A 27,132-nucleotide genomic window follows, 5' to 3' on the forward strand; every position below is an offset into this window, starting at 1 on the left:
ACTTACATAGACGTACAAAATGTACTCTCATCAACTTGTACAAACCCTACTTTGCTAGTCAGCATCAAACATCACTGTTACTCTGCATATTAATTAATTCCCCACTTTTTCCCCTCTTCCCTGATATTTTTATACTGTTCAAGGTGAAAAACCTGAACTTCATCCCCGTTTCAGAATATGTCACAATATAGTTTAAGTTCAACAAATGATTATCCACCACCACTTCTGACCCCCAATTACTAATATTATGACCTAAGTAGTAGTCACTCAATCATCAGTTAGAAACATCTTGAAAATCTGGTAGTTTTAGTTTTGTTTTTTAATCAAAGAATCATATAATGAGATAACTCCTTACTCCTCCTTTTCCTGTGATAGCAAACTGAATATATTTTGTTTTGGAACTTTTGGCTACATAAAATATATTCACAAACAGCTTTTGCTTTGGGAAGCTGTGGGCTATTTTTTGATTGTTTCAAAACATGTTGGTTTTGAAACAAGCTTTACACCTATTCCCCATTTTTCTAGCAAAATATGAAAATGAGGGCTGGTTCAAGACTTTTGCACAATGCTGGACATCTCATTATGAACAAATTAAATACATGAGAGTAAAAAAAAAAAAAAAAATTAAATAAGTGCACAAAGGTTTCACAGACTATACACAGAATTTTAATCATCCTTATCAAAAATTGAAATGTATGTTACTTTGTCCAAAATATCTGACAATTATACTCATGCAACAAGAGAAAAACAGTTTCTAATGAACATAGTTGTGAAAAAAAAAATTCCAGCAAATGTCATCCAAGGCATTATAATGCAAACAAAACTACATGGCATTGGCTAAGACTCAGGGGACATTTTAAATAAATAGATGACAGTCTGAACTCTACACAATCAGGGAGTAAAAAAAAACCAAAAAAAACAGAAGAATCCACCTATAACCTTGAGTCACTTAATAAAATTTAATTGACAAAAGGTTACATGAATACAATGTCAGAGTACTATTTAAAAAAAAAATAACATTGCAGGACTGCATCTGACAGGTAAAAAACAATTCAAACAAAGAAGAAAAAAACCCACCTAGACGGACTGAACGATGAAGATGTAACTACGTGGATAAGAGTGCGTAAGGTGATGCAACACTGAACTACTTTTTTCCCAACAAACACCAACTACTAACTGTATAAAATGCATCCACACAACTGGGCAAATCAGTAGGTATTCCAAACACATTGGGGAAGTAATGGCTGTACAAAATCTTCACATTAGTATTACATTTCTGTTTTTACTCAGTGAACACAGGGCATGCTGAGACCACCCCTGCGCTATGTGGGTTTAAAAAGATGAAATTCCAAAATAAGGGCGCTTACATAAAGAACAGCAGTGTAGCATCAATGCATAAAGAATATCTCTTTTTAAAAAAAGAAAAAGGAAAAAAAAACACAACAGGTACCATTTACAAAAAATATTTAAACCAAAAAGCATCCACTGGTGACAAAAATCTCATTTTCAAACAGACCAGGATCTGACATGATGGCTTCATGGCTGTCATTTCCTGTCACTAGCTTCGTTATTTTCAAAACTAATGCTTACGAAAATAAAAAGCTGGTCCTTAGTGCTCAACCAGATAAGCTGAGCATGACAGCATCCATTTTTTTGGATGAACAAGGCCAGAAAAGTTCATAGTCTCAGCAGCCATACAGCCAGCTCCCTGGAAGACCAGTGTAGGAGTAGAGACAACAGAAAAAGCCCAGTGGTAGCACTGTGGTTTGGTGTATGGCGGTGAGGCAGGAGGAAGTACAGATGAAAGGAAAAAGTGGTGGCAGGAGGTCAGCTGCGATGAAGAATCTCAGGCAGGGTAGAGTTCAGAAAGAAGTGATGATGTCAGTGACAGTGCTATGAAACTCGGATCATCTGAGCCACTGTCTCATCTGCTGCTGCCTGGGCGACATCCTGCATCAGAAGGGCAGAAATGGGAGGTAACAAAAGCAAATTGAGCTCATACACTTAAAATCTCACAGTTTTAAGTGTATGACAATTTGCAACAAGCATTATAGGCTTGAGTTGCTATGTTCTTTCTACACACAGCTGCCTACCTGTGATAATCCCAGACCCATTTCCTTGTCCTTAGGGGAAAAGAAACGACCACCATCTCCCCGCTTACGCTGCATTGCATGACGATGGCGAGACTCATGTAGATATTTCTGCTAGACAGGAAGAAGGTGGATTACTCACATTAAAATTTGGTTCACAACAAGCCCATCACTAAAAATCACACACAGAGTACAACACAGAAGAATTTAAATATATAGGGTTTCCCCCCTCTCAAGTCTATACGTTTGACAGAAATGGCCTACCCTCCTTTCCTTGGGAATCTTGCCCTCTGCTTCCAGCTTAGCCCGAGCCTGTCTTCTCTTTAGGATGCGATGGTACTGTTTGGCATTGACATACAGTGGCTCCTCTTCAAGCATTTCAGCCCCTGGCAATGGGATTCGCTGCATTGTGGGAACGCCGCCACCTCCAGGTACCATCTGATTGAAGGAAAAGACAAAGACACAGTGCTTAATATGTCACGCATTTTACAACAGATCCTACTCACAAAAAGACAAATATCAATCCATTCAAATAAAAGAAAAAAGTTCACACTGCTCTTCCACACCCATACAGATGTTTTAAGTCATTCTTATTTAGACTCCCCAACAGTTGCATACTGGGTCTCCACTGCCAGGAAATTTCACAATGTCAGTTTATTCTACTAACTACTAGCTTAAGGATGCAAGCTGCCCAACCTGAAAAGTCCAGAGCAAAATGACACAATGAAACTGACCATCAACTACTGTTTGTACAAAATGGGTAGCATTCAAAGACAAGCCGGATTTGGATGACCATTCACGTCATTAGGATTACAGTCTATGCAGTGAACACGGCATCTTTTAAATGTGGACTTAAATTCAAGGAACCCTATTTATGCTTTGTTGTTTTCAGGCAATATAAGCACCAATAATGAAACTTCCAAAACATTATTAGTTTTACTTATGAACAAAATGCTAATATGAATTGTATTTAACATGGATACAGCCCGGGAAGAGCATGTATCCAAAAATCACCTGTTTAGAAGGACCACAGGTTTACAGGGGGGGTTAAACAAACCTAGACGTGTTCATTTTAGGGTTTGATAAGGTGAGCTATAATTATAACTGACCTATGAAAACACCAGTGATCATTCATAAAAAATATATGTTTAAGCCCATGACCTTTACCATATACCCATGTGAGAGTCTAGATTAGGAAAAACAAAGGTAATAAGGTGCTGGGTACCTCTGCACAGGGCCTTACCATGACCATTCCACCTGCATTGACCATGTTGCCAGAGACGGGCAGGGTGACGGTCACAGTGCCTTGGCCGCTGTTGGTGGTGTTGGTGTTGGCACTCCCTGCTTGTACAATCTGGGCACCTGCCAAGCTGGCAGCTGGAATTGTGATCATTCCTGAAAACAGATAATCATCCCAAAACTTTTTGAACATGACAACTCACCCATGCTCCTATTTAGAAAGTCTAAATAGCAGAAGTCAAACACAAATTTTGGAGGACAGCCTAGTTTACCCTGCTGCAAGACAGTACCATCTGCATTAACAGGCTGGTAGACGATGGTCTGTCCATCAGCTGTCTGTGCCACCTGTTGGCCCTGCACGCTGATCTGCTGTCCCTTGATAGAGAGGGGGGAAATTACTTTACATCATTTTATGGGGATTTATTTATTCAATAGATTTTTAAATAAGAAGCTTGGGTTTTTGCTTTTTTAATTTTTTCAAAATTTAGTACTTGGTTCTGTCCAGCTGTCATGCCGGTCTGGGGCTGCTGGATGATGATCTGCTGAGGCTGACCCTGCTGGCCCTGCAGCTGCAGAGTCTGACCACCTTGCAACTGGATTTGACCTGGCTGCACCAGCTGGATCTACAGACAGGTACAAAAACATCAACAGTGGTTAACTGGATTATAGATCAACACCACAGCAAACAGCTGTGGATAAACAAGGATAGACATGGAAAACATGGAAAAAAAGTACACTTTGCTACCTCGCTATCAACTTAATCTTACATAAACACTAAAAATAACAACAAGGGGAAAAAAACCTACTCAGTGTACAACGTGCTTCTCAAACTTCAGCGTTTACTTCCAAATCTATACTAGTTAGTTTACTATTAATATTATTCCAGAGTAAACAGTGTTGCTTTAGAGAACAATGTATAATTTAATTTAGATACTTTACCTGCTGTAGTCCCTGAGCACCAGATACAGGGACCTGCATTATGGTTTGACCCTGACTCCCTGACATGGCCTGCACCATAATGGGTTGCCCTGACGATGTGATGAGCTGTCCACCGCTCACCTGAACCATCAGAGGCTGTCCCTGGACCTACAGGGAGATTCAGACAGCTATTATAGCAGCACTGACAGTGTTCGTCTCGGTGTCTCTTGTGACTTGCAGAGCTGCATGCAAGTGGTATGACATGAGAAACATCCAGGATACTACACTGTGGATAAAAGCACTTGTTGATCTCACGTTTATGGTTTCCTAAAATACAAACATGAAAGCATCCTGTTATATAGCATAGATTATTTCTGGACCCAATGTATCTAGTGTATGTTTAATCATTTTTCTCATGAGCTTAGGCTACAGAAAAATACAAAACTTCTGCATGTAGAATTTAGGTCTTGTATTTACAGCCATACTGCTATTGAAACAAGAGCTTACAAGAACGGAATTTGCTTCCTGTACCTTTGTGGTCAAGATGTTGGTAAAATTAATTTGCATTCACATGTTCAACTTGGTACTGATATTTCACAGTGACCACAGCGTACAACTTATGGTCTGTGGCAGCAGCAGCAGCATGACAGGAAGTAAAATTGTAAGGGCAAAGGTACCTGCTGACATTATTCAGCACAACAGTAAGAAAAATATCAGACTATGATGAACAGTGGCAGCCAGTAATGGATGTGGATCCATGCAGACCTCAGAAGGTTGTTCTGTTGTATATTCTGCATATTTTTCTCCACAGCCATCGCACTTGAGAACAAGAACATCTGACTTTCTAAACTTGCTTTTAATAGCAAGAGACAAGCACAACTCAGTTTAGACAGCCATGAGAGCAAAAGCAAAAACCGGAGGCTGACACAGAAAACACTGTGCTGAGGAACGTGCAGTTGCAAGACATGCTTGGGAGGGAAATGATGAACCAAACAGCACAGATGGGTCCTGGAAAAATAAAAATACAAACAGCCCTGGCTATGGCATGCAAACCGGTAGGCTGTGAAACAGTCATGACACTGACACAGGGCGGCGGTGACACCACTACCTGGAGTGTCTGCACCTGCTGGCCTGAGGCCGTCACCACTGGCGCCTCTGTTTGCAGCTGCACAGCCGTCACTGTGCCCTGTGTCTGCAGGCAGGGCAGGATACAGACTCATATATACAGACTCAACAACAAAGTACCAAGAAAATATATTGGAACTGGATTATTGCATCTCAAATCATCATTTTTTTTTAAAAAACAATGTATACTCAACCATTTCCGATTTGCCTAAAAATTATATGGTTTGAGGCTTGGACATATCTATAATGCCTGCTTTGAAGTGTTAGCTTCATGTTTGAAATATATCTAGATTTATTTATTTTAAAAGGCCAGTAAACCCAGTTTTCTGCCTTTTAGGCAGAAAGAATCTGCACAATGAAAACTCAAACAAAGTTTGAACATGATTACCTTAAAAATTTGACCTGAAAAGATAAAAAAGTTTGCATATTTTTAAACAATTATGTTCTTGGTTATAAGTAGAGTAATTAGAAAAGATCTGTTCTATTTAGATTATTAATATTTTTGTGGTATAAATGTGTGTCATGTCTCAATCTAGCATGAAACTTGAATGAAAATAGCATCTTCTTCATGTTTGTGACTGAGGATTTCATGTTAAAAATTATTATACATGTTATTTTGCATTATTGTGAAATACAGCTATATATCGTTGAGAAATTGTCACTAGTTGTCTTTTACAATGTGACTTTTTTATTAGTCTTTACTAGAGATACCACTTTTTTATGTCCGATACCGATATCATAAATTTGGATATCTGCCAATACCGATATGAATCCGATATAGTGTTTTTTAATCAATAAAACTGTTTGTTTAATATATTGCTGCATTTTGTATAAGTTCATACTCAAATTTAAATAAACAACAACACTAAAGCTATTCTGTTATACCTGTATATAAAAAATACACTGCACCCAAAATATTTCATAGTTCAGCAATACTGATCAATCTAATAAACTTAAACCTACTCCATCCTCCCTATTCTGGTATTTTAAAGAGTACTTAGCAGAAATATTAAGCAACCTAACTAATAGGGTTCCAACTCCCAGCAAAAAAAAGAAAATAGGGAACCACCCCCCACCTCATGACGTTTAATCAACGTAATCAACTTTAATTTGATGCAGCGTGGAAAATAAAATGCACAGAAATAAATTATTTTTCAAGAATAATTAAATAGATTCAACGTCTTTCTTCAACAGAACTGCAGACTGCACAGATCGTACCTTCCCAAAGGAAAAAGTACTATAGCTTAGTAGGGTATATTAGACTTAATGGTTACTATATACAGTAATGGACTTCTATACATTTTACATCAGATTAAAATTTTGGGTGTGAGAATCAGATATTATTTATTAAAAGCTAGACAATAAAATTGTCAACCCTAAGCTCACCTGCTGCTGGATCTGTCCATTGGCTGTCTGAACAACAATCTGCTCTCCAGTAGTAGTGGTGGCAGTGGTGTACTGCTCCATGGCTTTTTACCGTGAAAAACCTGATGAGGCAAAGACAAAACATACAAATGAACCAATATTGGATTTCTATGGTTTACAGTGCATTTTATACGTAAACAAATGATAATTTTTTTCGACGGCAAAAAACCCCGTCTTTTTAACCGATATCTACGTGTTTTCAATTTGTTGTTCTCAATATTTAAATAGGACCTACTGCTTCCTCACACCGACTTGTGCCGCACTGTGTCAAATGTGAAGTCTACGAATTTCATCTGAAACATAATCCCCCCAGGAGGACACAGCTGTGTCAGCTGCTGGATTCCTTTAAAGGGGAATTTTATTTAGCGGGTATTTTAGTGGGGAAGCTAACACGGCTAGCGCCAGTCCGCTAGCTAAAAGCGTGGTAAATTCTAGAAAGCGCATAAGGATGCCATTTGTGTCGTAAACTCCGGACGTGTATATTTTCTTGTGGGCAGCTTGTTTATTACAGCTCATTATAATGTACCTGGCAGCGTTTGCTGACGGTCGAACGGTGGCTTTATACCCGCTCTTTGTTCGAGAAACGATATTTTAGCGAAGGAGCTAACGCTAGCTAAGGCTTGTGGACCAAGCGAGGATCATGTTTCCTCGCGGTGGCCAACGCTAGAAACATGAAGCTATTTGTAGGTCTTGGGACGCAGCGGTCGAAATCAAACTGCAATTTGAGTTTTTTGCATTAAGCAGGGTTAGTAATTTGGTTGGTCCATGACAAACCAATCCGTGCTGACAACTACCAATGCCTTCAATCGGGGCTTCCTTACCGTATCTTCGCTGTCCGGTTTCCCTCTGATTGGCTCCAGTACAGCTTGCTAAAGCCCAATCAACAAAGTGAGCGGACAAAATGGCGCAAATGAAACAACGGCGACTGGGAGAGAGGTGCGCAGCTGCGTGACACTTGAACAGGGGGGCGAGGCAGCGTGCAGTGTCCCTGTCCCCTCGGCAGATGTCGCCATTTAGTTTGAGTTTTTATATTTCAGCAGACTTCTCCTGACTTGTATTATTTATGTTAACTGGTATTCGATCATGTTAAAAGTGGAAATTAATCCAGCATCAGTACCGTCAAACCTGCAACGCGTCCAGTTTAAGTAGTGTTATGGTTCAGGTAATCACCTTTGTTCAGTACAGGGACACGTAATAATGTTACCTCCGTAGCGCTAGTTGGCAGTAGAGCGCCGATTTTATGCTATGAGCCCAGTGTTTGCGGAAGTACTTCTATGAGTGGTGCCATGAGTGCGTGAGCAGCAAGGTTAATTTTAATTTATAGTAAAATAAGTTTTTGTTTTCATGACACCTAAGTGACTCCCTAAAAACAAGAAAAGAAAAACGAAAGGAATAAAAGGACGACACATCGTTTATTGGCATGGCCAGGTCTGTGCAGATACTCTCCCTCCTCTCCAAGTTTGGTGCTCCATCTCTGATTTCCTCAGTGAGCGCTACCAACTGCCGATTTGCAAGCAGAGGGGCCAGCAAGGCACGGATGGGACAGGGCCCTGCGCAGGCAGACAGAGGATCGAGCAGACCGGGATACAGCGATCAGACATCTAATGGAGAACTCGAACTGGAGGACGTGGAGGACAAACTGCAAGCCTTAATTCAGTAAGATTCAATAGGACTTTTCACACATTTCTCCAGTGTAAAACTATGTTAAATAATAAATATATGGTGTCTTTATGACAAGATATATGAAGTATTCTGGGGATTTGTTTCAGGGAAGAAAGAAAAAGACAGAAGACTGTGAAGTATCACATATTGAGGAGGCAGATGACACCATCAGGAGCTCCAGAGAGGAGGTTAACCTGGGATGCCATTGAGCAGATCAGGTGAGAATGAGTGTTAAGTTTGTCCAGACAGCAAACTAAGAAGTGTTTCAAATTAAGCCTCATATGAAATCTCAATCAACTTTCAGACATCTGAAGCAAAATCAGCCAAATGAGTGGACAGTAGAGCGTCTGGCTGAAGGCTTCTCTGTCAGTCATGATGTGATCCTGAGAGTCCTGAGAAGCAAATTCGTCCCCTCTCCTGAAAGAAAAGCCAAGCAGAATGCAAAAGTAATGGCTAAAATGAGCCAGCAGGTGCTGCCTTCAGGTGCTAGGACACAGCAGGACAGGTTGAAACTTCCCGAAAGGAACTCACAAGCCATACTCCCACCTGGAAGCACAGAAGGTGCTTTGATCCCTGTGGCTAATCAGACTCCGGTGATTCAAGGTCATGGCTCACGTTCCCTAGCTAAGAGTCCTGTCCCTGTTACTGTTCAGCCCACACACATTGCAGCTGGTATTAGTGAAGATGCCACAGTGACAGAAACAACAGAACGCAGCACTAATGACAGTGACCTTACAGAGGAGGATGAAGAGAGTTGGGATGGACAGGTGTTGACACAGGAAGAACTTGAAGAGCTTGTGAAAATGGAAAAGCCCTCTCCAGCAGTCCAAGTTGGGAATGATTTCTTTGATGCAGATGGAAACTTTTTGTATAGAATCTGAGAACATGTTGTGTTGTTAGCTCAGCATGTACAATGTTGGGGTCGTGCAAATTACCAAATAAAAGTTATTTTGAATCTTTGTGCAAAAGATATTTGCACTTATATATTTTTTTCGTCCAGATATTTCATGCCCATTTCACCCATGTATTGACTTCCCAGTTTATCCCTATGTCAATTTTTATTGACATAGACAAATACACTCACAAGCCACTTTATTAGGTGCACCTTGCTAGTACTGGGTTGGATCCCCTTCTGCCTTCAGAGCTGCTTTAAGTATTAGTGGCACAGATTCAACAAGGTGCTGGAAATATTCCTCTAAGATTTTGGTCCATATTGACATGATAGGAATTATGACATCATAAAGTCATACAATTGCTGAAAATATGATACATACGTGATGAAAACTTCCTGTTCCACAACATCCCAGAGGTACTCTATTGGTTTGACATATGGTGACTGAGTCCAGTGAACTCTGTCATGTTCAAGGAATGAGTCTGAGATCATTTGAGCTTTGGTATCCTACTGGTGGGTTTAACTTGTGCATACATGGATGGATGCAGTCAGCAACAGTACTCAGGTTAGATGTAATCTGACACTCTAGGGATCCCAAGTCTGACAAGAAATTATCTCCCACACCCTTTCACCACAATCAGCAGCCCAAACTGTTGTGCCTTCAGAGATACTCTCCTGCATACCTTTGTTGTAATGAGTGATTATTGGGTTTTTGTTGCCTTCCTATCAGCTCAAAGCAGTCTGGCCATCAACAATTCAATGCCAGAGGAATGATTACTTCAGTTGTTGTTACACAACCACAGTTCTGAACTTATCCCTTTACAATCTTAAAACTGGGACGCTTTGTAAAATGTAAACAAAAACGGTCTGCAGTGATCTGCAAATCTCATAAAGCCACTTTTCATCCACAGTCAAAGACACAAAACATCACATTTAAACTGAACCACAGGGTACCATCACAAGAAAAATATTTTGAATTTGATGGTAGCAACAAATGTCCAAAAAGTTAGGAGAGTGCCATCGTGTAACATCCCCTCGTCTTCTAACAAATGCATTTTCTTTGTTCTACTGTGAATAAAATCTGGGTTTATGCGACGTACAAATCACTGCACTGTTTTTTTTTGGAACTGGGTTTTTATAAATCATGTGAAAATATCCCCAGTTGACAGTTACCCATTATTATTGTAAGTCTCACATTCTTGCATTACTGCCGTTAGTGACAAACCACCACGCAGCACAAATAGAGGAACATATGAATTTATTGGCAAACCCAAAGAAAATTGTCTCAAATATACAGAAAAGAGAAACATATCAGATAAAAAGGTGTAACCTTGTATATGTACAGAACCATCACAATGACTTCATTTATACAGCAGTTTTAAATTTTAAGAAAAAATGTGTTACCTTCACCTAAAGCAATAAATGGTCGTAATAAGAACTCGCCAGGTCTCTTCCAGTGTAAAGCGGCTACATGATAACCCTGTGTCCACTCTGCTTTTATTCAAGATCACTTTCTTGTCAAAGTAGCCAGTATTAAATCTCATACCAACATAGGAAAAAAAAAAAAAAAAAAAAAAAAAATATAACCAAGTTATTACAGGTCATTTTCTTTTCACAGCTGTAGATATAAGTATTATTGAGAGTTAACATGCAGTTCGGTGGGAGCTCATATAAAACAGACATTTACTGCTGAAAAATTATTCTTAGGCAACAAGTGCAACTTAGAGATGTCACTGACATACAGGATGAAACTGATTACATATCAGATGATATAAATAAAAACAAAAATCAAAAATAAAATCAGTAAATAGATGCTGGCCACACATTAGGTCCTCACACCAGGCACTTGTATAACCACATCCAATTTACTGCACTCTGAACCAGCTTTTCACCAATAAATTAAACTTTAAAACAAGACAGACAAATAATTGTGCAAAACAACAAACAAGAGTCGTTAAGACTGATTAAAAACAAAACAGTAGTTCACTACAGCTTCAAATGCAGAGATCCACCCACCAAACAAAACAGTCTTGGCATGGCTTTGGCTCTTATCCAGCCATGGTTACAGCAGGAGTTATGCTATACAACATAGATTTGTTGGTTTTCATATTGCTATATTTCCAGAACCAAATAATGTTGATTAACTTGGTTATATGTTTGTGTGGTTTAAAAAACTCTTTAATTCTGTAATTTTTACTCTAAAACTATATTTGTTTCTGAACATCTTTGAACTGCAATCTGTCAGTTGTTATATAATTTGCAAAAGTTGATTAGTACCAAAACTGCTGAAATTGTTACAAACATGACAATTATATGACTACAGTGATCATTTGTCTCATCACAACAGGTCAGGTTTAAGAAAAATGTTATACTACAAACTCTTAGCATTACAGGAGGCCTTGTGCTTGAGGCAATTCGAACTGCAGACAACATTTTAAACAATTTCTGTCCTGAAACAGACATACTTCACTACCCTTGCAGTTAATGCACAACGACAACGATTCATCCAACAAACCTAAAAATAACATGTTACTACAGAATTTTTTTTGATGTGCACGGAGAATTTTATTGCTATAAAATGCTATGGACATGGAAATTTCCACATTCCTTATTACTTTAAAGAAGACGTGTGCCAAACATTTGGACGCTGGTATTCCAAATACAAGATTTTACATTTTGGTCAGGCTTAAGACCCCAAATTTATAAAGCCCTCAATATTGAAGGACAGTTTTTGACAAACAAATAGTTTGTTAAAACTAGGTTAAGAGTCAAGTGTTCCAAAAGAATTACCAACCATTCAACAACCTTTTTTTTGTTTTGCTTTTTTAAACACTTACCAAACTGATACTACATCAAAAAATGGCAAAGAAAAACAGGTTTATGTACAAGTGCATGAGAAAAGAAGTGTGAAATATTTCCAGGTGCACTCCAAGGTGATAGAGAGGGAGAACCCGTAATGCGGTGGCGATGGATTTATACAACCAGCTTTAGATTACGGCATAATTTCTTTATCTCCTAAAAATAAATAACTTTGGGATTCAAACTCACTCAACAGAATCAATAACTGAAGCAAAACACAGTAAGACCTTCGTTGTAATGCTCCTCAACTGTGGCATTAGTCTCAGAGAGCCTCTGTACATTCATCAGACTGAACCAATGACAGCAGAAGGACAGATTCTTCATCTGTAGCCAAGGCCAAAGTTTATACTAAAAGGTGAAAAGAAAAGTATCTGGAGACAAAAAGAGCGGCAGGAACAGCGGCAGGTCACGGGGCCCTGTAAGAAACCTGTTGCTCAGTTGCTTGACAGGTTGTGCCTGCTATTCAAGCAGATCCTGTGCAAAGAGAAGACAAGAGCGTAACAGGGAAGTCAGAGAGAACACGTAAGCAAACAAAGGCACATATGCAAACATTTACCTTTCCCTTTAAACACCAACCAGTTATCTATACTCCCCTACAAAACTTGCATACTATTTGAAAATTTTCTGAAAAGCTGAAACATTTAAAATTATTATTTTTCTATTATGTTGACGCTGAAAAACGGGTAATGAACAACTCGTTTCTACGACCATGAAGCTGCCCAAAAGCACCATTAACAGTAGCTAATATTCTTAATGACCACTACCCGTTCTTATTACCCATGTTCCAAAAAGGGAAGAAAAGTTAGCCACTGTACCTCATCTGAGTCATCATGAAACTCTATTTTGCCATTTTGAGTGTGGTTGGTCTCCAGCGGTTCGTCTATCCCATCAGCAGCATTGGCCTCAACATGCTGCTGTAGCACAGAGTACCTGTGAACCAAGAACCTGCAGGGCACATTCACACATTGCTCAGGTTAATCACAACCATTTGAAAACTATGCAAAGCAAACATGAAGAGCATTTTTTCAAAACTAGATTATAAAGTTTGTTATGCTCGACATATTTTCCTGTAGACAGCTTAAGGTTATCTGCTGGAGTAAAATCCTGTGTGCCAAGGTATACTAACCTGCCACCGCAGACATATTTCTTGACAAAGACTACTCCTACTGCAATACTCAGAATCAGGACTATGACAACTGTTATCACAACGGGCACAGACTTGGAGGCCTTATTGTCCACCTGTGAAAGTAAGAGCAAACAAAAAAGAAAATGGCAGTATAAGAAGACATACACTTGAACATGAATGGGGGAGGGGGGTGCAGGGGGCTCTTTCAGCTGCTCCCTTTGCTTCATAAAGAGTCACTACAACAGACTGGTCTGCATATCTATCTAAGGAAAAAAAAAAAAAAAAAAAAATGAATTTCCCGCAGGGGCGATTCTAGGATTAGAGCTTTGGGGGTGCTGAGAGAGAGAGCTGCCCAGCCAGGCAAGATAAATCATATGATTCTTAAATTCATCAAGTCTCTCTGTCCCTGGGTCCTCGTCTCAAAACATGACATCACTGTTTTGTACATTTTAACACAATTTAATCCCCACATTTGTGAAAGAAAAGCAAAACACTTTTTTGAAAAGTCTGTAACAAAACCATCAAATCTGATCAAGGTTATTTAAATGCTGCAAAAGAAGAATGGATTTGAATAAAACAAATACATATCCTAACCTTAATTACTGCGGGAGAATAATGAATGATGCTCATAGTGAGTAAAAAGTAAACTGAGTGCATTTTTTGGACAGAGATTCACTTTTAATGTGTATGTATAATATAATACAGATCCATATTAAAAAATAAAATAAATAAATAAATTTTTACAAATAAAAATCTTTACTGCAGATACTAATTTTACTAATTTAATAATACTAATTTTGTGTTGTAAGATTTATGGGTTTCATGCTTTCATAGTGGTCCTTGGGAGAGCTTGACATTTTTATCAGGTGGTCCACACTGTAAAAAGTTTGAGAAACACTGGTAAGTGTCTGTGTGCTTTTGGAAAACATTTAAAGCTGCTGTACAGAATCTTTGAAACAAGCTTAAAAGATTTTTAGAAACAGAGCACTCTGCTTCTCTTTACAGCTCCTCACTCCACCAGGGCTGTTTGGCACTTTCTGATAGTGTGCAAATGTGTACGTACTGCGGCAGTCATACAGACAACTGGACGGTCCAAAAGTTGGCCTACCTATTACTGGCTGAGGTTTCAGTAGAGTTGTGGCTGAACCACATAAAAATATATCATTAATTTTAATCTCCCCAATCAATGATAATTTTTGGGGGTGCTGAAGCACCCCCAAAAATGGGCTAAAATTGCCCCTGATTTCCCGCAGGAACCTACCCGAGGGATTAATAAAGTTCCATCTATATTTGATTTGGCATTTTTACACCAGATTCTTTTCCTGGTGAAACCCCATAGAGGGATTTGTGTCTCCTCCCAGTCTTGAATCGAGGAAATTTGTGTAAACCACTACACTACGGAACCACTAGCCTTGGGAGCTTTGGGGGGGGGGGGAGAGAGAGAATGGCAATTGGAGTTCTTTAGGCTTGTGACATTTCACAAACTCTTCCCTTTTTGGAGGTGGTGCTCAAGGTACTTGACCCACTACTGATCATGTGGGTCGTGATGTCATTAGCCAAAATGTGGAAAAAGGGGGGGCGATCATCACTGGGGGTTCAATATGTGGGACTCTCCACCATTTGTTTGTAGGACTGAAGAAATGGCCTGTATTTATATAGCGCTTTACTAGTCCCTAAGGACCCCAAAGCGCTTTACATATCCAGTCATCCACCCATTCACACACTGGTGATGGCAAGCTACATTGTAGCCACAGCCAACCTGGGGCGCACTGACAGAGGCGAGGCTGCCGGACACTGGCGCCACCGGGCCCTCTGACCACCACCAGTAGGCAACGGGTGAAGTGTCTTGGATGACAGTTGAAACGTCTTCCTTTGTTCAAGCTCTCGAGACTACCTTTAAATCGATGACTGAGAACCTAAACAGTCATTTGAAACAACTAATATGCTTACATGGATAAATATGAACAATAAGTCTTAGGATGCAGAGATACTGACCAGAAGTTCCGGGCCGACTAGGTCACTCACACATCTCTTGCTGAGGTCGATCTCTTTACGCGTATGCACCTCTCCTCCTTCACATTTATCCCCAGGGATTTTCCTGTAGCTGTGGACCGAGAGCACAGTGATGACTGCATGATCCGCCTATCAAAAGTGCATGATTGCTGTGGTTTTGGCTGTGGACTGCATAATAACCCAGTTTTAAAAGTTATTCCCAGCAGGCTGTATTTACACTCATTCTACACGATAAGAAGTTATGTTACATAAGCAGAATCCTGAAACTAAACAATTGACATTCAGAGGTTCTTAGAGCATCGTTTCTTCTTCTAATTTGGTTCACTTAGATTCTTTTTATACTCCGATTATTCGATAAGCAACACCAGGAGGATGCATTACAAGGGTATCCTTTTAAAAGCATCTATATATTTTAATACATCTATTAATATTTCACATTAATTTTTTGATAAAGTTTTAAAATAAGACGAGATATGATATATTGCCTCACTCTCAGTCCATAAGGGTTGAATTCAACAATTACTCACTTTTATAGATTGGTAGGTATGCAGTGAGACAACCAAGCCTAAATAAAAATGTACTTTTTCATGCACTCTTACTTTATGGCGTTAGTCTAAACTGTCACCCTTATCTGCTTCCTCTAACTACTCTATGTGTGACAATTACTTCCTCATTCTAAAAACTTTCTCTTTTAGAAAAGAAAAACAAACAAACACATGTTACACTTGTGTAATCATATCTGTTTAAATATTGTAAAACAAGAAGAATATCTCTGATCAAAGCTCAGTAGCAGCATGCTGCTTTGAATAAAATGATGGTGAAAGACGCTGTTTATAGGATAATATTGCTGCCAGTACCGCCGTTTAACATTAAACTAACAATAGTGGGGAGCAGAGATCTCTTGGATACGAAGGTTGAAGCTGGAACCTTACCCACTAGTCTGCAACTGCTCCTCTTTGCCCTGCAGACAGAACTCCAACACTTTGTCTCTCAGGTCCGGCTGCTCCACACACTCCGAGCTGTTCTCTTTACGGTAGTACCCAAAGTCACTGCAAGCAGTCACACAATGCCACATTTGATAAGTCCTTGAAGCCCCAGTTCGTTAATGTGGAAATAGCCATTCCAATTTGTTTTTACGCTGCAATTTGATCTCATTTCCTCATGCTAAAATTCAAATCATTTCTGTTTTTAAAGTCCATTCATTACCAAGACAACATCTTGAATGAGCTCCAGCAAAATATCTACAACAGTCTGATCATCAATAACAACACTCAGTTGCAGTTAGTTAGCGGTGCTTATACTTCAGCATATTACCGTCTCCAAGTCTTACCACATGAAGTCATCCAGGGTGCATAAACACGGGGTTGGCTGGGTGTTGACTATGTAATCGCGCCCGTTCCAGCAAACAGAGTCCTTCCTTAGACGCAAGAACTTCTCTTTGTAGCCCAGCAAGCAACCATCATTGGGATCACTGATATCATCAGAGTGGGCCAACCACTGCACATAGTCATAGTCTCCACCTTTATAAAAAAATAATAATAATTTGTTAGTATTACACCATGTTTAATTTAAAATAAAAACCTACTGACAATATGTTTAAATCGCATCACTCACATGTTCTAGTAAGAAGTTCTTTGAAGTCAATGGTAAACGAGGTCCAATACTGGCTGAGGTAAGAGTCTCTGTAGCCCCAGATACTAACATTCATAGAACGTGCTCCTGGCTCTGATGCAAGTCCAGTAAAGAAGATGGGATCTTTGGTGAAGTTGTACTCATTCCAGCACTGTCCTTCATCAGTAGAGAATCTGGCAGAAAAATATTCCAACATCAGCATAATCAGCATAAGCAAAAAGGCTAAAACCAACAGCATTTTATGGATTACACATAAGACTTTTTTACATTCATGTTCCTCAAGGCTTGGTTCAAACAATGTCCATGACAGTGATGACAAAGACCAAGAGTTTGCATACATATTCCTCATCCCCAACCAGTCATGGCAGATGGCCGCTCCTACCTGAGCCTGGATTTGTCAAAGGTTTCTTCCTGTTAAAAGGGAGTTTTTCCTTCCCACTGTCACCTAAGCGCTTGCTCATAGGGAGTTACATGATTGTTGGGCTTTTCTCTGTTCTTTCGTATTGTAGTGTCTCTGTGAAGGTTCTGTCATCCAGGTCATCGTAGTCAAAGGAGCTTGCAAAGAAAAGCGTCTGGACTTCTTTAAGTTGCTTGAAGACGTTTCACCTCTCATCCGAGAAGCTTCTTCAGTTCTAAGGTCAAATGGTGGGGAGTCCCAGATTTAAACCTAGTGGGAGTGTCCCCCCACAGAGGGACAAAAGGACCCCCTGATGATCCTCTAATCGCCTGAACCAAGGTGTGAAACTGGGTGTGGGTCCCAATCAGCCAGAGTTTCGGGTGAGCTCATTTGAAACCTGGCCCCACCTTATCATTCGCAAGCTCCTTTGACGTATTGTAGTGTCATTACCTTACAATATCAAGCACCTTGTGGCAGCTGTTGTTGTGATTTGATGCTATTTAATAAAACTGAATTGAATTGAATATTTACTAGCCTCTATGCAAGAGTTTGCATAGATATTTACTACAAGCAAAAGGCTACATGTCACTACACCGTAGTTTTGTGCATGCATATTGATTATTTGTGGCAGTTGAGACCTGTGCTAAGTGAAAGTAATACATAAAAGGTCAAACTTAGTAAGAATACCATTGTAACATTAGTGGAAAAGTGCCCAGAGTCATGATTATGGCATGAAAGAAAACATGTTCGTATTTCATCAAATTAGTGGAAAGGTGTGAATTTCTGCACACAGTCAGCTAAATCAGTAAATACCAGTTAAACAAGTCTGGCGTTCCCTTTAACTGCAACTCACTTAATCTTGTTGACAGGGTTTGTCACGCTGTGCTCCACGGCCACCAGCAGACCTCCCGAGTCCAGAATAGCATAGTGATGGGGTCCATCAAGAGCCTTTATCCAGGTATAGCCACCATCATCAGACACATACACATCTGGTCTCATCACTGAGATAGCATCACCAACACTTCCTGATAAAGCAAATACAGATAAAGAAATGTTAGAAGGGGGGAAAAAAACCCTCTTATTTATTAAAAGATAAATTATGCTCAAGTTTATTTTAAAAAGAAAGTTTAAAAATTTTTTTTATGAAAGCTCTGAGTTTACCGTGAGCTATGATGAGACCCACAGCATTTGGTTCAGTCAGAGGGAGCATGGGGATGTTGAGCTTCTGAGAAGTACTGTAGGCAGCATGGATGTGAAGACTGCACTGCAGATAATAAACCAAACACAGCTATTTATAGTATTAAGTAGTAGATGTGCTGGTCCTAGTTTCCTAGTTTTCAAATAGCACTATAAGGTACCTGTGAACACAAACACTGAGGTTTTTCAAGTGGCTTTAATGTTTTATATTATTAGCTACTAATAAGAATATATGTGAAGGGCCCTTTAAATCACATTGCTCACACACATACACAATAATAATATAAAAGACAGCAACTAATAATATACAAATAACTCCTTTAATATATTATAAGAGACTGAGGTGAATGCTGAGTAAGTAGCATAACAGTGTTCACAGATGGGAGGAGCTCTGCTGCTACACTAGTAAAGAACGATGGCACGGTTGGGGTAAATTTCTAAGGAAGCTTGGTGAATCAATAACCTTAAACCACTGGGTTATATTTCACACAAATCCTCTATCATACAGGCACACGGCCTTGTTATCCAACCAGCGCTCATATTTACTGACACAGAGTGTACACTCCCTCTTTGTGCAATAAAAAAAACAACAAACAAACCCAGAAGCATCCCTTACTGACACATTCAGGGCAATCAGTTTCATATCCACGATTGAGCTCCTGTACTTACATGAACTAAACACAAGTTACACAAGTTTTCTTTGCTTGATATACCAACACACTGTCAATGCTTCCTTAACAATTAAAACTACATCAAATGTTCACTGCCCAACATGACCGACAGTTTCCAGTCTGTAGAGTTTATAAACAACAATCTGAATCCATTTTTGTTTCCTTTCCTCTTCATATGAAGAGAGGAAGGTCTGGGTTGGAGTTTTTGTTATCAACATAAATCGGACTAAAGGAAGAGCTGCATCTGCTTTTTAGAATTTGTTTAGGTTTAAAAACCGCACTCGTTTTACTTTATTTCTCATTACACTGCTTCTGGGCTGAACCTTTACTATGGGCAGGGCTTCAATAGTTAACACATGCCAGAGTGACAGAACCAGGTAAGGCAAAGGTAACACATTACTCAAGGCTAACAAGTGTTTTTCCAGATGACAGAATTCCATGAAGTGTGAAGGAATATCTCCAGGAAAAATAGCTAGTTTTTAAAGCTACACTTCCCAGGCCTGCTGCAGAAACACTGTTTAAAAACATCAGCAATAAAAAGACATTACAACAAGCAGCGTTTTAAGGCCTGACACCACAGTCCTGGGCTAAACATTTAATGTTTGGTAATAAAGCTTTAAAGTAGATTATTTATTGATTAGTGTAGTTTTATTTTATTTATGCTTTAATGTCATTATAAAAAAGAAAAACCGTTTATTTTATAAAAAATATGTCACTGTAAACATCAAGGCTCAACTGAAAAAGTAGAAGAAGAACTGAGCCCTAGTCTCAATAACATAAGTTTTGATCTGTACTTAAAAAGTGATTTCTCATAGCAGTTTGACCCTGTACTTTATAGACATGTACAACAGTTTTCACAAGGACACATCAATTTTGTTTTTTCTCTAAACAAAGCAACTTCTTCCATTTTCCCCTTTTATTTTATTTATTTTTCTAATATTTTATTTACCTTGTCTGGGTCCTTGGCTGTAGCATCACACTTGCTGTTGGCAGGTTTCTGGAGGGGTACCCACTCCCCTCCCTGGTCAAAGGACACCACAGACTGCACAGAGTTATCTGGAACGACAAGACAAAACTTCTACAGTTGCAGAAACTTTGTGGGAACTCCTGTCTGGAAATAGCATGCTGGGGAAAAAACTTCAATATGTTTTTGTCCCCAGCAATATTTAGTCAGATTTATACTGTCTGCAAGGTTTAGGTGGTGCTCAGTTACTTCAGACAGGTAACACATCTAACACTGAGCAGCTATTTAAATATTTATACAACACCATCTCTCTGGTGTAAAATAGAGCAGTCACAGGTGTGTGTATGTGTGTCTTTGTGCATGCATGTCTGTGTATTGCGTCCATGCATGTGTGTGTTTCAGGGGGAATCTGATTACATGTATATGTTGTTACTTCTTTATCTAAGAACATTCGAATAGAATAGAGCTACCTTCAGCCAGGACGCTGGTGATAAAAACTCCTCGTAGAGAAGTAACATTAGTGAAGTCTGTATCTCCCCCCGTAGTGGTGTAAAGGTGGCGCTCCAGTGACTTGGAATACACAGTACCTCGGTCGTCTGACACATAGATTGTACCAAATCCAGTATCTGTAGAAAAAAAAAGTATTAAAATGTAATGTGAGGTAATAATACCCATTTCAAGATACTGTTTCAGGGCTGGTTCTGTAATAAGATCTGCCAAGACACACTCTCTGACGCATAGGTGGGGTGAAACAAGCTCTAGGGCCTTTTTAACAAAAGCCATTTGCAGGCACTGTTCAAACTACCACATAAAACTTTGGCTCACTCAGAAAAGTCCCTGCATCTAAAAGAAAAATCACATTTGGCTTTGTGTGCTAAACATGAAAGTCATCAGAAGTGCTGTGAATGACAATTAATGATTGATGTATGACTTTTGAATGTAACTTATTACTCAGTACAAGGTTAATATGTTGAAGGTCTAGTTGCTCACGTGAGGACGAGTAAAAACCTTCACACTGTAATATAGTAATAAATACCATGCTTTCAGTTCACTCAGTTCTCTACATTCACTACAAGCAAAAGTACAGAGTTTCTTTATCTGCTGACCTCCTGGCTCGTCGACATGCATGAAGACCATTTCATCGTTCGCTGCCAGGATAGAGTAGAACTGCTCATGACCAACAGGAGGCAGCTGGGCAATGTTCCAACTATCACCCTGATCCACTGACACGTGGATTGTCCGCAGAGTGCCCTGTGGAAAAGGTGGGGAAGGAAAGAAAACAGATGAAAGGAGGCGAGGACAGGAACAGCTCACATACTTTTATTACTAATACTGTTTACCTGTACTGGGGCAAATTAGAAGAACACTTAGCAAGCTATTCTCATATCTAGGCTCTGATAAATTGAGTAAAAATGACCTCTCCTGAGGGAGGAATATGAATATGCTTATGATTGTATTGCTTTCTGCTAATTTCTCCATCAGTCGCAATGTCACTTTTAAACTTCCTCATAAGTGTGTAGTTACATGAACCACGTGATATCTCTTTAAAAAACAAACCAACAGAAGGAACAGCTATTTTGAATACGCTTGTACTACAACATAATGATAATAATAATAATAATAATAATAATAATAATAATAATGTCATGAACAGAGAAAAGCAAACAAACAATATTTCGCCTGATCTAGTTTGCATATTATTATCTAGATTACAACCCGCTGTACACTGACCTTTCCCGTCATTACAGATGCAAAGAGGAAGCGTCCGCCAAGGCCAAAAGAGTAGATCTTACTGGCAACAGTCTTGATGGTTTTGCCGTAGTTGGTCGTCCTCCTCAGTTCCAGCATTCCTCGATCACCTGAAAAATTGAAGGAAAAAAAAAAAAAAAAAAAAAAAAAAAAAAAAAAAAAAACCACAACTTAGACGTGCAAGAGCAACAAATACATGCAAAAATATAAGTGCAGCTAATAGTTACGTGTAATTTTTAAGAGAAATGACAGCCTAAATTGTGAAAATATGGAGGAAGTTAGAGCTGGCTGGGAGTATACATCAGTGTGAAGCATGTTTCCACTTAAATCTTTTATGTGAAAAATTCTACACTGCCCTAAATAAATTCAAGAGACATTTCATGCACTGCTCCCCAGTCATCTACAACACAAAAATAAATGAGATTAAAGTACATGTCGATTTACTCCAGCGTTGGTTAGATGGGGGAATTACTTACTGCAGGAGCCGTTGAGGCTGGCTGTAAAGTAGATTGTATTTTTTCTTCCCCTAGAAGGAGAATGGAGATCATAGAGTGATTACACAGTCAGTGACATATTTAGTAAAACAAATGCACACTGCTTTATTATGAGTATGTAATGGTATGCTTGCATCTTAATAAACAACAGTGCATGCAGAAGCATTCTTGCAACAAGGAAGAAATCTGGTCTAATACAGGACTCTGCTGTTGTAAGACTACTGTGAAGTCTTGCTTCACAGTGCAAGTCACATGATACTGCTTATCGTATACAACCAGCCCTTTATAAATATGTACTTTCTGTTTCTGTTGAGTGTTGTGTTCAGAAAATTCCTGACCCAGATAAAAGTGACCCATTTTCCTGCAGCCTTTTAAGCCTAACTTCTTTATGGACAATAATCAAAGGTTATGTTTCAGGAAGACTTTTTTGAACGCGCAGTTCCTCTGGACACCTGGACAACACAGCCTTAAAGCTGAAACTTAAAAGACAGAGATGCCAAGATAAGACTGTGACAAATACCAGGAAGGGCCATGAAAAACAGCATTTGTGCTGCAAGGGCTTGGCCACAAAATGGGTAGTTAAACAGCCGATGACTGCAATGTAGTTTTAGTGCCCATTTGGGGGGGAAGAAAAAAGGTGCAGCAACAATAAACCCTGATAGAAAACCACTGAACATGTATGTCCCATAATGACAAAAATTGTATATCTTCCTTTGCTTATCTTAAATCATCAAAGGGGCATGTTTGAATAACTTTAAACACATTAAGAAGAGAGTAAGTTTAAGCATATTTTATTTTGATAAACAATGAAGCACTATATTAGAGACAGGTGGAACTTCACCGTCTTCCTCTGTCTGTAACAATGAGGTTGTTGGAAAAACTAAAAGTCATGCTGCCTTGCAGGTTGTACAATCACTTCCTGAAATATCGCAGCATGCCATACCAGTAAAAAAAAGCTCTACTTCCCCCTTAAAGTGACTAAAAACAATTCCATGAAACTTTTTGCTATTGTGGTTATAAAGTAGGTACTTGTTCACTGCACACCTGAAGAAGATTCTGGAGCTATCAGTTTGTCTTTTCTTACCATTTTACCAGACACACCATTCTGTGAATGTTTTTCCAATTTACGCCAAAGTCTTCAGACAGCCACAGCTCATACTGAGAAAGGAAACAAAGAATAAGTCAGTACGTATCTGCAACAGCCCCACATAAACATGGGGCAGAACAGAATTCTATAAACCAGTTCACTGACTCAAAAGCCATGCTTATAAATGCACTGTGTGCAAACGTACAAAACAATGAAGACTGCTTGACCTTCATTGAATTATTTGATGTAATATATGCATGCAGAGGCACTACTTGAGCTTTCAACTTGACAGAAACAGTCCACTTTGAATCCTAACTGGTTCCTTTTCACACAAAATACAGGTCTTTAGTATTCACTCCTTACGTCGTTGCTGAGGACAACCAGCACACTGGAATTCTCAGGGTTGTACGTGATCTGCGTCAAGGGGTTGAAAGGCAAGTTCCGGTCGGTGAAGCTCTTTCCAAAGTCCTCAGAGACAAAAATGCGGGTCTTGAGGTCTCCAGACACTTCAGCTGTCAGAATCACCTAAAAGCCAGAGTTCAACAGGTTCTTAACTGCAGGAACAGTGGTTAGTTCACGTCTAAAAATACTCTTGATGAGTACATGAAGTACATGTGGTGAGGACTTGATCAAGATAAGGCTTACTTTGCCTGAGTTATTGGGGCTGATTGCAATGCCGAACTCTGATCTTATGAAGGTGTTGTTGATGAGGCCGGTTACATCCTGAAATGACTTGCCGTAGTCCTCACTGGCAGAAAAATTGTTTCAGTCAAATTAAATGCAAATAAAATGTAAGCCATGTGCATTTTTCCAGATTAAAAGGTAAATTCCATTACCTTCGATAGAGTTTCGACTGTCCAAGTTTTACCATGAAGAACGGGACCTGAAATGTCGTCAAGGCCAGAATAACCTGCCAAGAAGGAAGGTTAGCTTAAGGAAAGTGGACCATGCACCATTTATTAAAGTGCACAAGACCCTTAAGTGTGTCATCTGCATTCAGTGTACAAAGCCAAGTTTGCAAAAACCACACCACATAACTAATGGAAAACATGTTAGGTGCAAATGGTGATAAGTACACTCACCCCTGTGCCATCTCCAACCCAAGCCAGCGACACCGAGCCACTCAGGTCATGGAATTCAAACTGAGACAAACAGCCAAAACATGTTCATAAATATATAAAACATAGAAAAGGCAACAATAGCAGTGTGAACTGTGTGAAACAGCACAACTATTTCAGCTGAGCTCACAAAAAGGGACAAACTGACATTGCAATTATAAACTGCAGCCACAGCCTATTTGAGTTTTTGCTTCAAATGTATTTTTGCTTTGACAGGCAGCATGTTTCACCTCACCATGTGTTCTGGCATAGACAGTTTAGTGTACAAAGTGTCTGTTCTGTTAGCAGAACAGGCGAGCAGACCTAAAGCTTCAAGCAGTTACTTGAAAGACTTCCGAACGCAGCTACAAAATACCACAAGACAAGTAATTTAATTTTGGGGGAAATTAAACCTTAGCTGTATTTAGCTGAATTTAGCTGTAGGGCTAGGGCAAAAGTTAAACAAAGAAAACTTGCTTTAATTGTCAGTCACGAAAGCTTTAAATCTTAAGTTCTATCAAGTGTCCCATTATTCATCAACTGCATGGATGGTCACAATGGGTCTTTTTCAGCATAAGTAGCTTCAGTACTGGTTGAACCTGCAGCACTATCCTCAGGGCAAGGAGGCGGCTGAGCCACTGGGAATTCTATCAACTCCAGATTACTGGGGACAAGTATACAAAGACTGCAATGCAAAGTTGGTCACATGGCAGTGAGGAGCTAGGGAAATAAGCAGCACAGGACTCTCGTTTGCTTTGTGGAAAGAATTGCATAGTTGTGTAGATCAGATGTTTTATCTTCCTGGATAGAGTATATGCTATAAACAAAGAAGAAGAAGAAACAATCTCTGAAGCTTAAACTTTGCTTTTGATACCACACAAACACAGCTTTAATTACAAAATAACTGCTGCACAGCAAGTCACATGGATTCCCACTGGGCCAATTTTCCTGGAAACATTAAGGCATATTCACTGAGTGAAGGCAGAGGAAAGATTGGATAGTTTAATACCAGAATACAGTTCCATGCTTAAAATGACAAATAACATACAGGTCACAGCCTTTAGTGCAACGCTTGAAAAAGCATTGATGTCATTCTGTGCAACCAATGCAAGTCTAAAGCATGAGGAAGACTAAGTACAGTGTACCTCACTGCTCCAAATATTAAAGAAAAGAAATCATTGCAGCCTAGAGGTGTTAAGCAACAAGGCAATGGGATACCTGGCAAGACTGCCTGAGCCCGGGAAAAGTACTAGGTACATTGCAACACCCCTTATGGTAACACGTAAGGTGTTTTGTTTTGAATCTATGTTTATTGACACAAAAATACTGGTTTATGTATTTTAGGCTACCGGACATACAGGTAATAAGAGGACATGGGAGTCCACTGATGAGTATGAGTGCAATGAATAGCTTATTAGGCCTAGTCCCTGCACTTGCTTAGCACCTGCGTATCATCTTCTCGTTGTCAGACGTGTGAAGTGTAACAGGACCTCAGAGGGTAACTTACATCGTGGGTGTTGGCGTCCAACTTGGTGACATATCCTTGAAGAGCTTTACACGAGTCGTCCTCTTCGGTGCTTCTTCTTTTTATCTTGTGGTTTGGTGATGGAGCCAGCCATGCGGGAAGAGACCTCTTTACGATTTTCGCAGCTTTCCCTTCAGTGTTTGAACGCCTCACAAAACCTGACTGCCCGAGGGGCTTGGAGCCCAGCTGAAAATCTACACCTGCTGTGAAAGTGCAAGCCGATAACAGCAGGATGCCGCGGAGCAATAGTCCCATCTTCGTTCCTATTGCCACTGACAAAACAAAGGAGAGGGGTTTAAAAAAAACAAAAACACGTCTTTGTTTTCTTGTCTAGAAACTGAAGGTCGCTACAGCTCTGCCACGGATGACATCAACAAAACAGTAGTCCTCCTGACAGCGACTATTTCTATTTTGGGCTTTGGAAACACGGAGCGCCCTCGAAGCTCCAACTGTCTCACTCCGCGGTAGCGCAAATTAAATCAATTTAAAAAAAAAAAAATCGTAATCTTGCAAATCAGCCGGCGTGCTACCGCCAATTATCCACAGAGTAACTCCTCACCAACATGATACACTGTGACAAACATAGGAATTGTGTCTGCAGGTCGTAATGCTCTATGCAGAGTGACGCTGCGATTGGCTGGTCTTTAACTGTGGCCCACCTATCAGGCCTTCCAATTGGTTCAATTGTGAAAAGGCAGTGCCAAAAGAATGGAATGGAGTGGAGGAATGGTCTGGCATTTATACACGAGCCACATTTAACCATACATTTATTTACTCTACACCAGGGATGTCATGCTCATTTTCAAGTGGGCCAGACCAGTGAAATTGCTCTTTCTGTCTGTGTAAAGAAGCTTAACCATTTCCTCAGTTATCTTTACATACAATCATACAGTATGATACAATTTTCTTTAAATGAATCAAAGTCGTTTTTTTGTATGGCCTGGCACCCTCTCAAAGTACATTTAGCAAT

General features: G+C 39.6%; 3 protein-coding genes across 14 annotated transcripts; 1 reads left to right on the forward strand and 2 right to left on the reverse strand.

Annotated features, from left to right (window-relative positions):
* Window positions 1-650: 650 nt before the first annotated feature.
* Window positions 651-7,785, reverse strand: nfyal (nuclear transcription factor Y, alpha, like). 12 transcript variants are annotated; one of them, XM_086276124.1, is made up of 10 exons: window positions 7,619-7,785; window positions 6,759-6,859; window positions 5,353-5,439; window positions 4,269-4,415; window positions 3,821-3,952; window positions 3,620-3,704; window positions 3,316-3,485; window positions 2,355-2,528; window positions 2,094-2,204; window positions 651-1,950 (listed from the first exon to the last, which is right to left on the reverse strand). In XM_086276124.1, exons 2-10 carry the CDS (start codon window positions 6,837-6,839, stop codon window positions 1,894-1,896), a joined length of 1,044 nt encoding a protein of 347 aa, XP_086132250.1. In that variant the 5' UTR covers window positions 6,840-6,859; window positions 7,619-7,785; the 3' UTR covers window positions 651-1,893. The 12 variants fall into 12 exon arrangements, with proteins under 12 accessions (XP_086132250.1, XP_086132247.1, XP_086132244.1 ...); XM_086276121.1 differs by having other exon boundaries at window positions 3,602-3,704; window positions 5,356-5,439; window positions 7,619-7,781; XM_086276118.1 differs by having other exon boundaries at window positions 3,602-3,704; window positions 7,619-7,781.
* On the forward strand, window positions 7,185-10,937 carry ngrn (neugrin, neurite outgrowth associated). Its single transcript, XM_086276131.1, has 3 exons — window positions 7,185-8,453; window positions 8,567-8,677; window positions 8,764-10,937. Exons 1-3 carry the CDS (start codon window positions 8,218-8,220, stop codon window positions 9,338-9,340), a joined length of 924 nt encoding a protein of 307 aa, XP_086132257.1. The 5' UTR covers window positions 7,185-8,217; the 3' UTR covers window positions 9,341-10,937.
* Window positions 10,593-26,792, reverse strand: sort1b (sortilin 1b). Its single transcript, XM_086276117.1, has 20 exons — window positions 26,145-26,792; window positions 24,623-24,682; window positions 24,377-24,450; window positions 24,186-24,288; window positions 23,904-24,065; window positions 23,538-23,611; window positions 22,436-22,485; window positions 21,942-22,069; window positions 21,317-21,461; window positions 20,681-20,836; window positions 20,196-20,302; window positions 18,540-18,642; window positions 18,232-18,403; window positions 16,964-17,154; window positions 16,680-16,869; window positions 16,282-16,398; window positions 15,332-15,440; window positions 13,337-13,449; window positions 13,026-13,155; window positions 10,593-12,684 (listed from the first exon to the last, which is right to left on the reverse strand). Exons 1-20 carry the CDS (start codon window positions 26,415-26,417, stop codon window positions 12,670-12,672), a joined length of 2,472 nt encoding a protein of 823 aa, XP_086132243.1. The 5' UTR covers window positions 26,418-26,792; the 3' UTR covers window positions 10,593-12,669.
* Window positions 26,793-27,132: the final 340 nt, after the last annotated feature.

Source organism: Aulonocara sp. 'chitande type north' Nkhata Bay, linkage group LG20 (assembly GCF_057382095.1).
Source record: "Aulonocara sp. 'chitande type north' Nkhata Bay isolate Kocher_YH1m ecotype deep benthic linkage group LG20, A_spYH_male_GT1.1, whole genome shotgun sequence".
Classification (NCBI taxonomy): domain Eukaryota; kingdom Metazoa; phylum Chordata; class Actinopteri; order Cichliformes; family Cichlidae; genus Aulonocara; species Aulonocara sp. 'chitande type north' Nkhata Bay.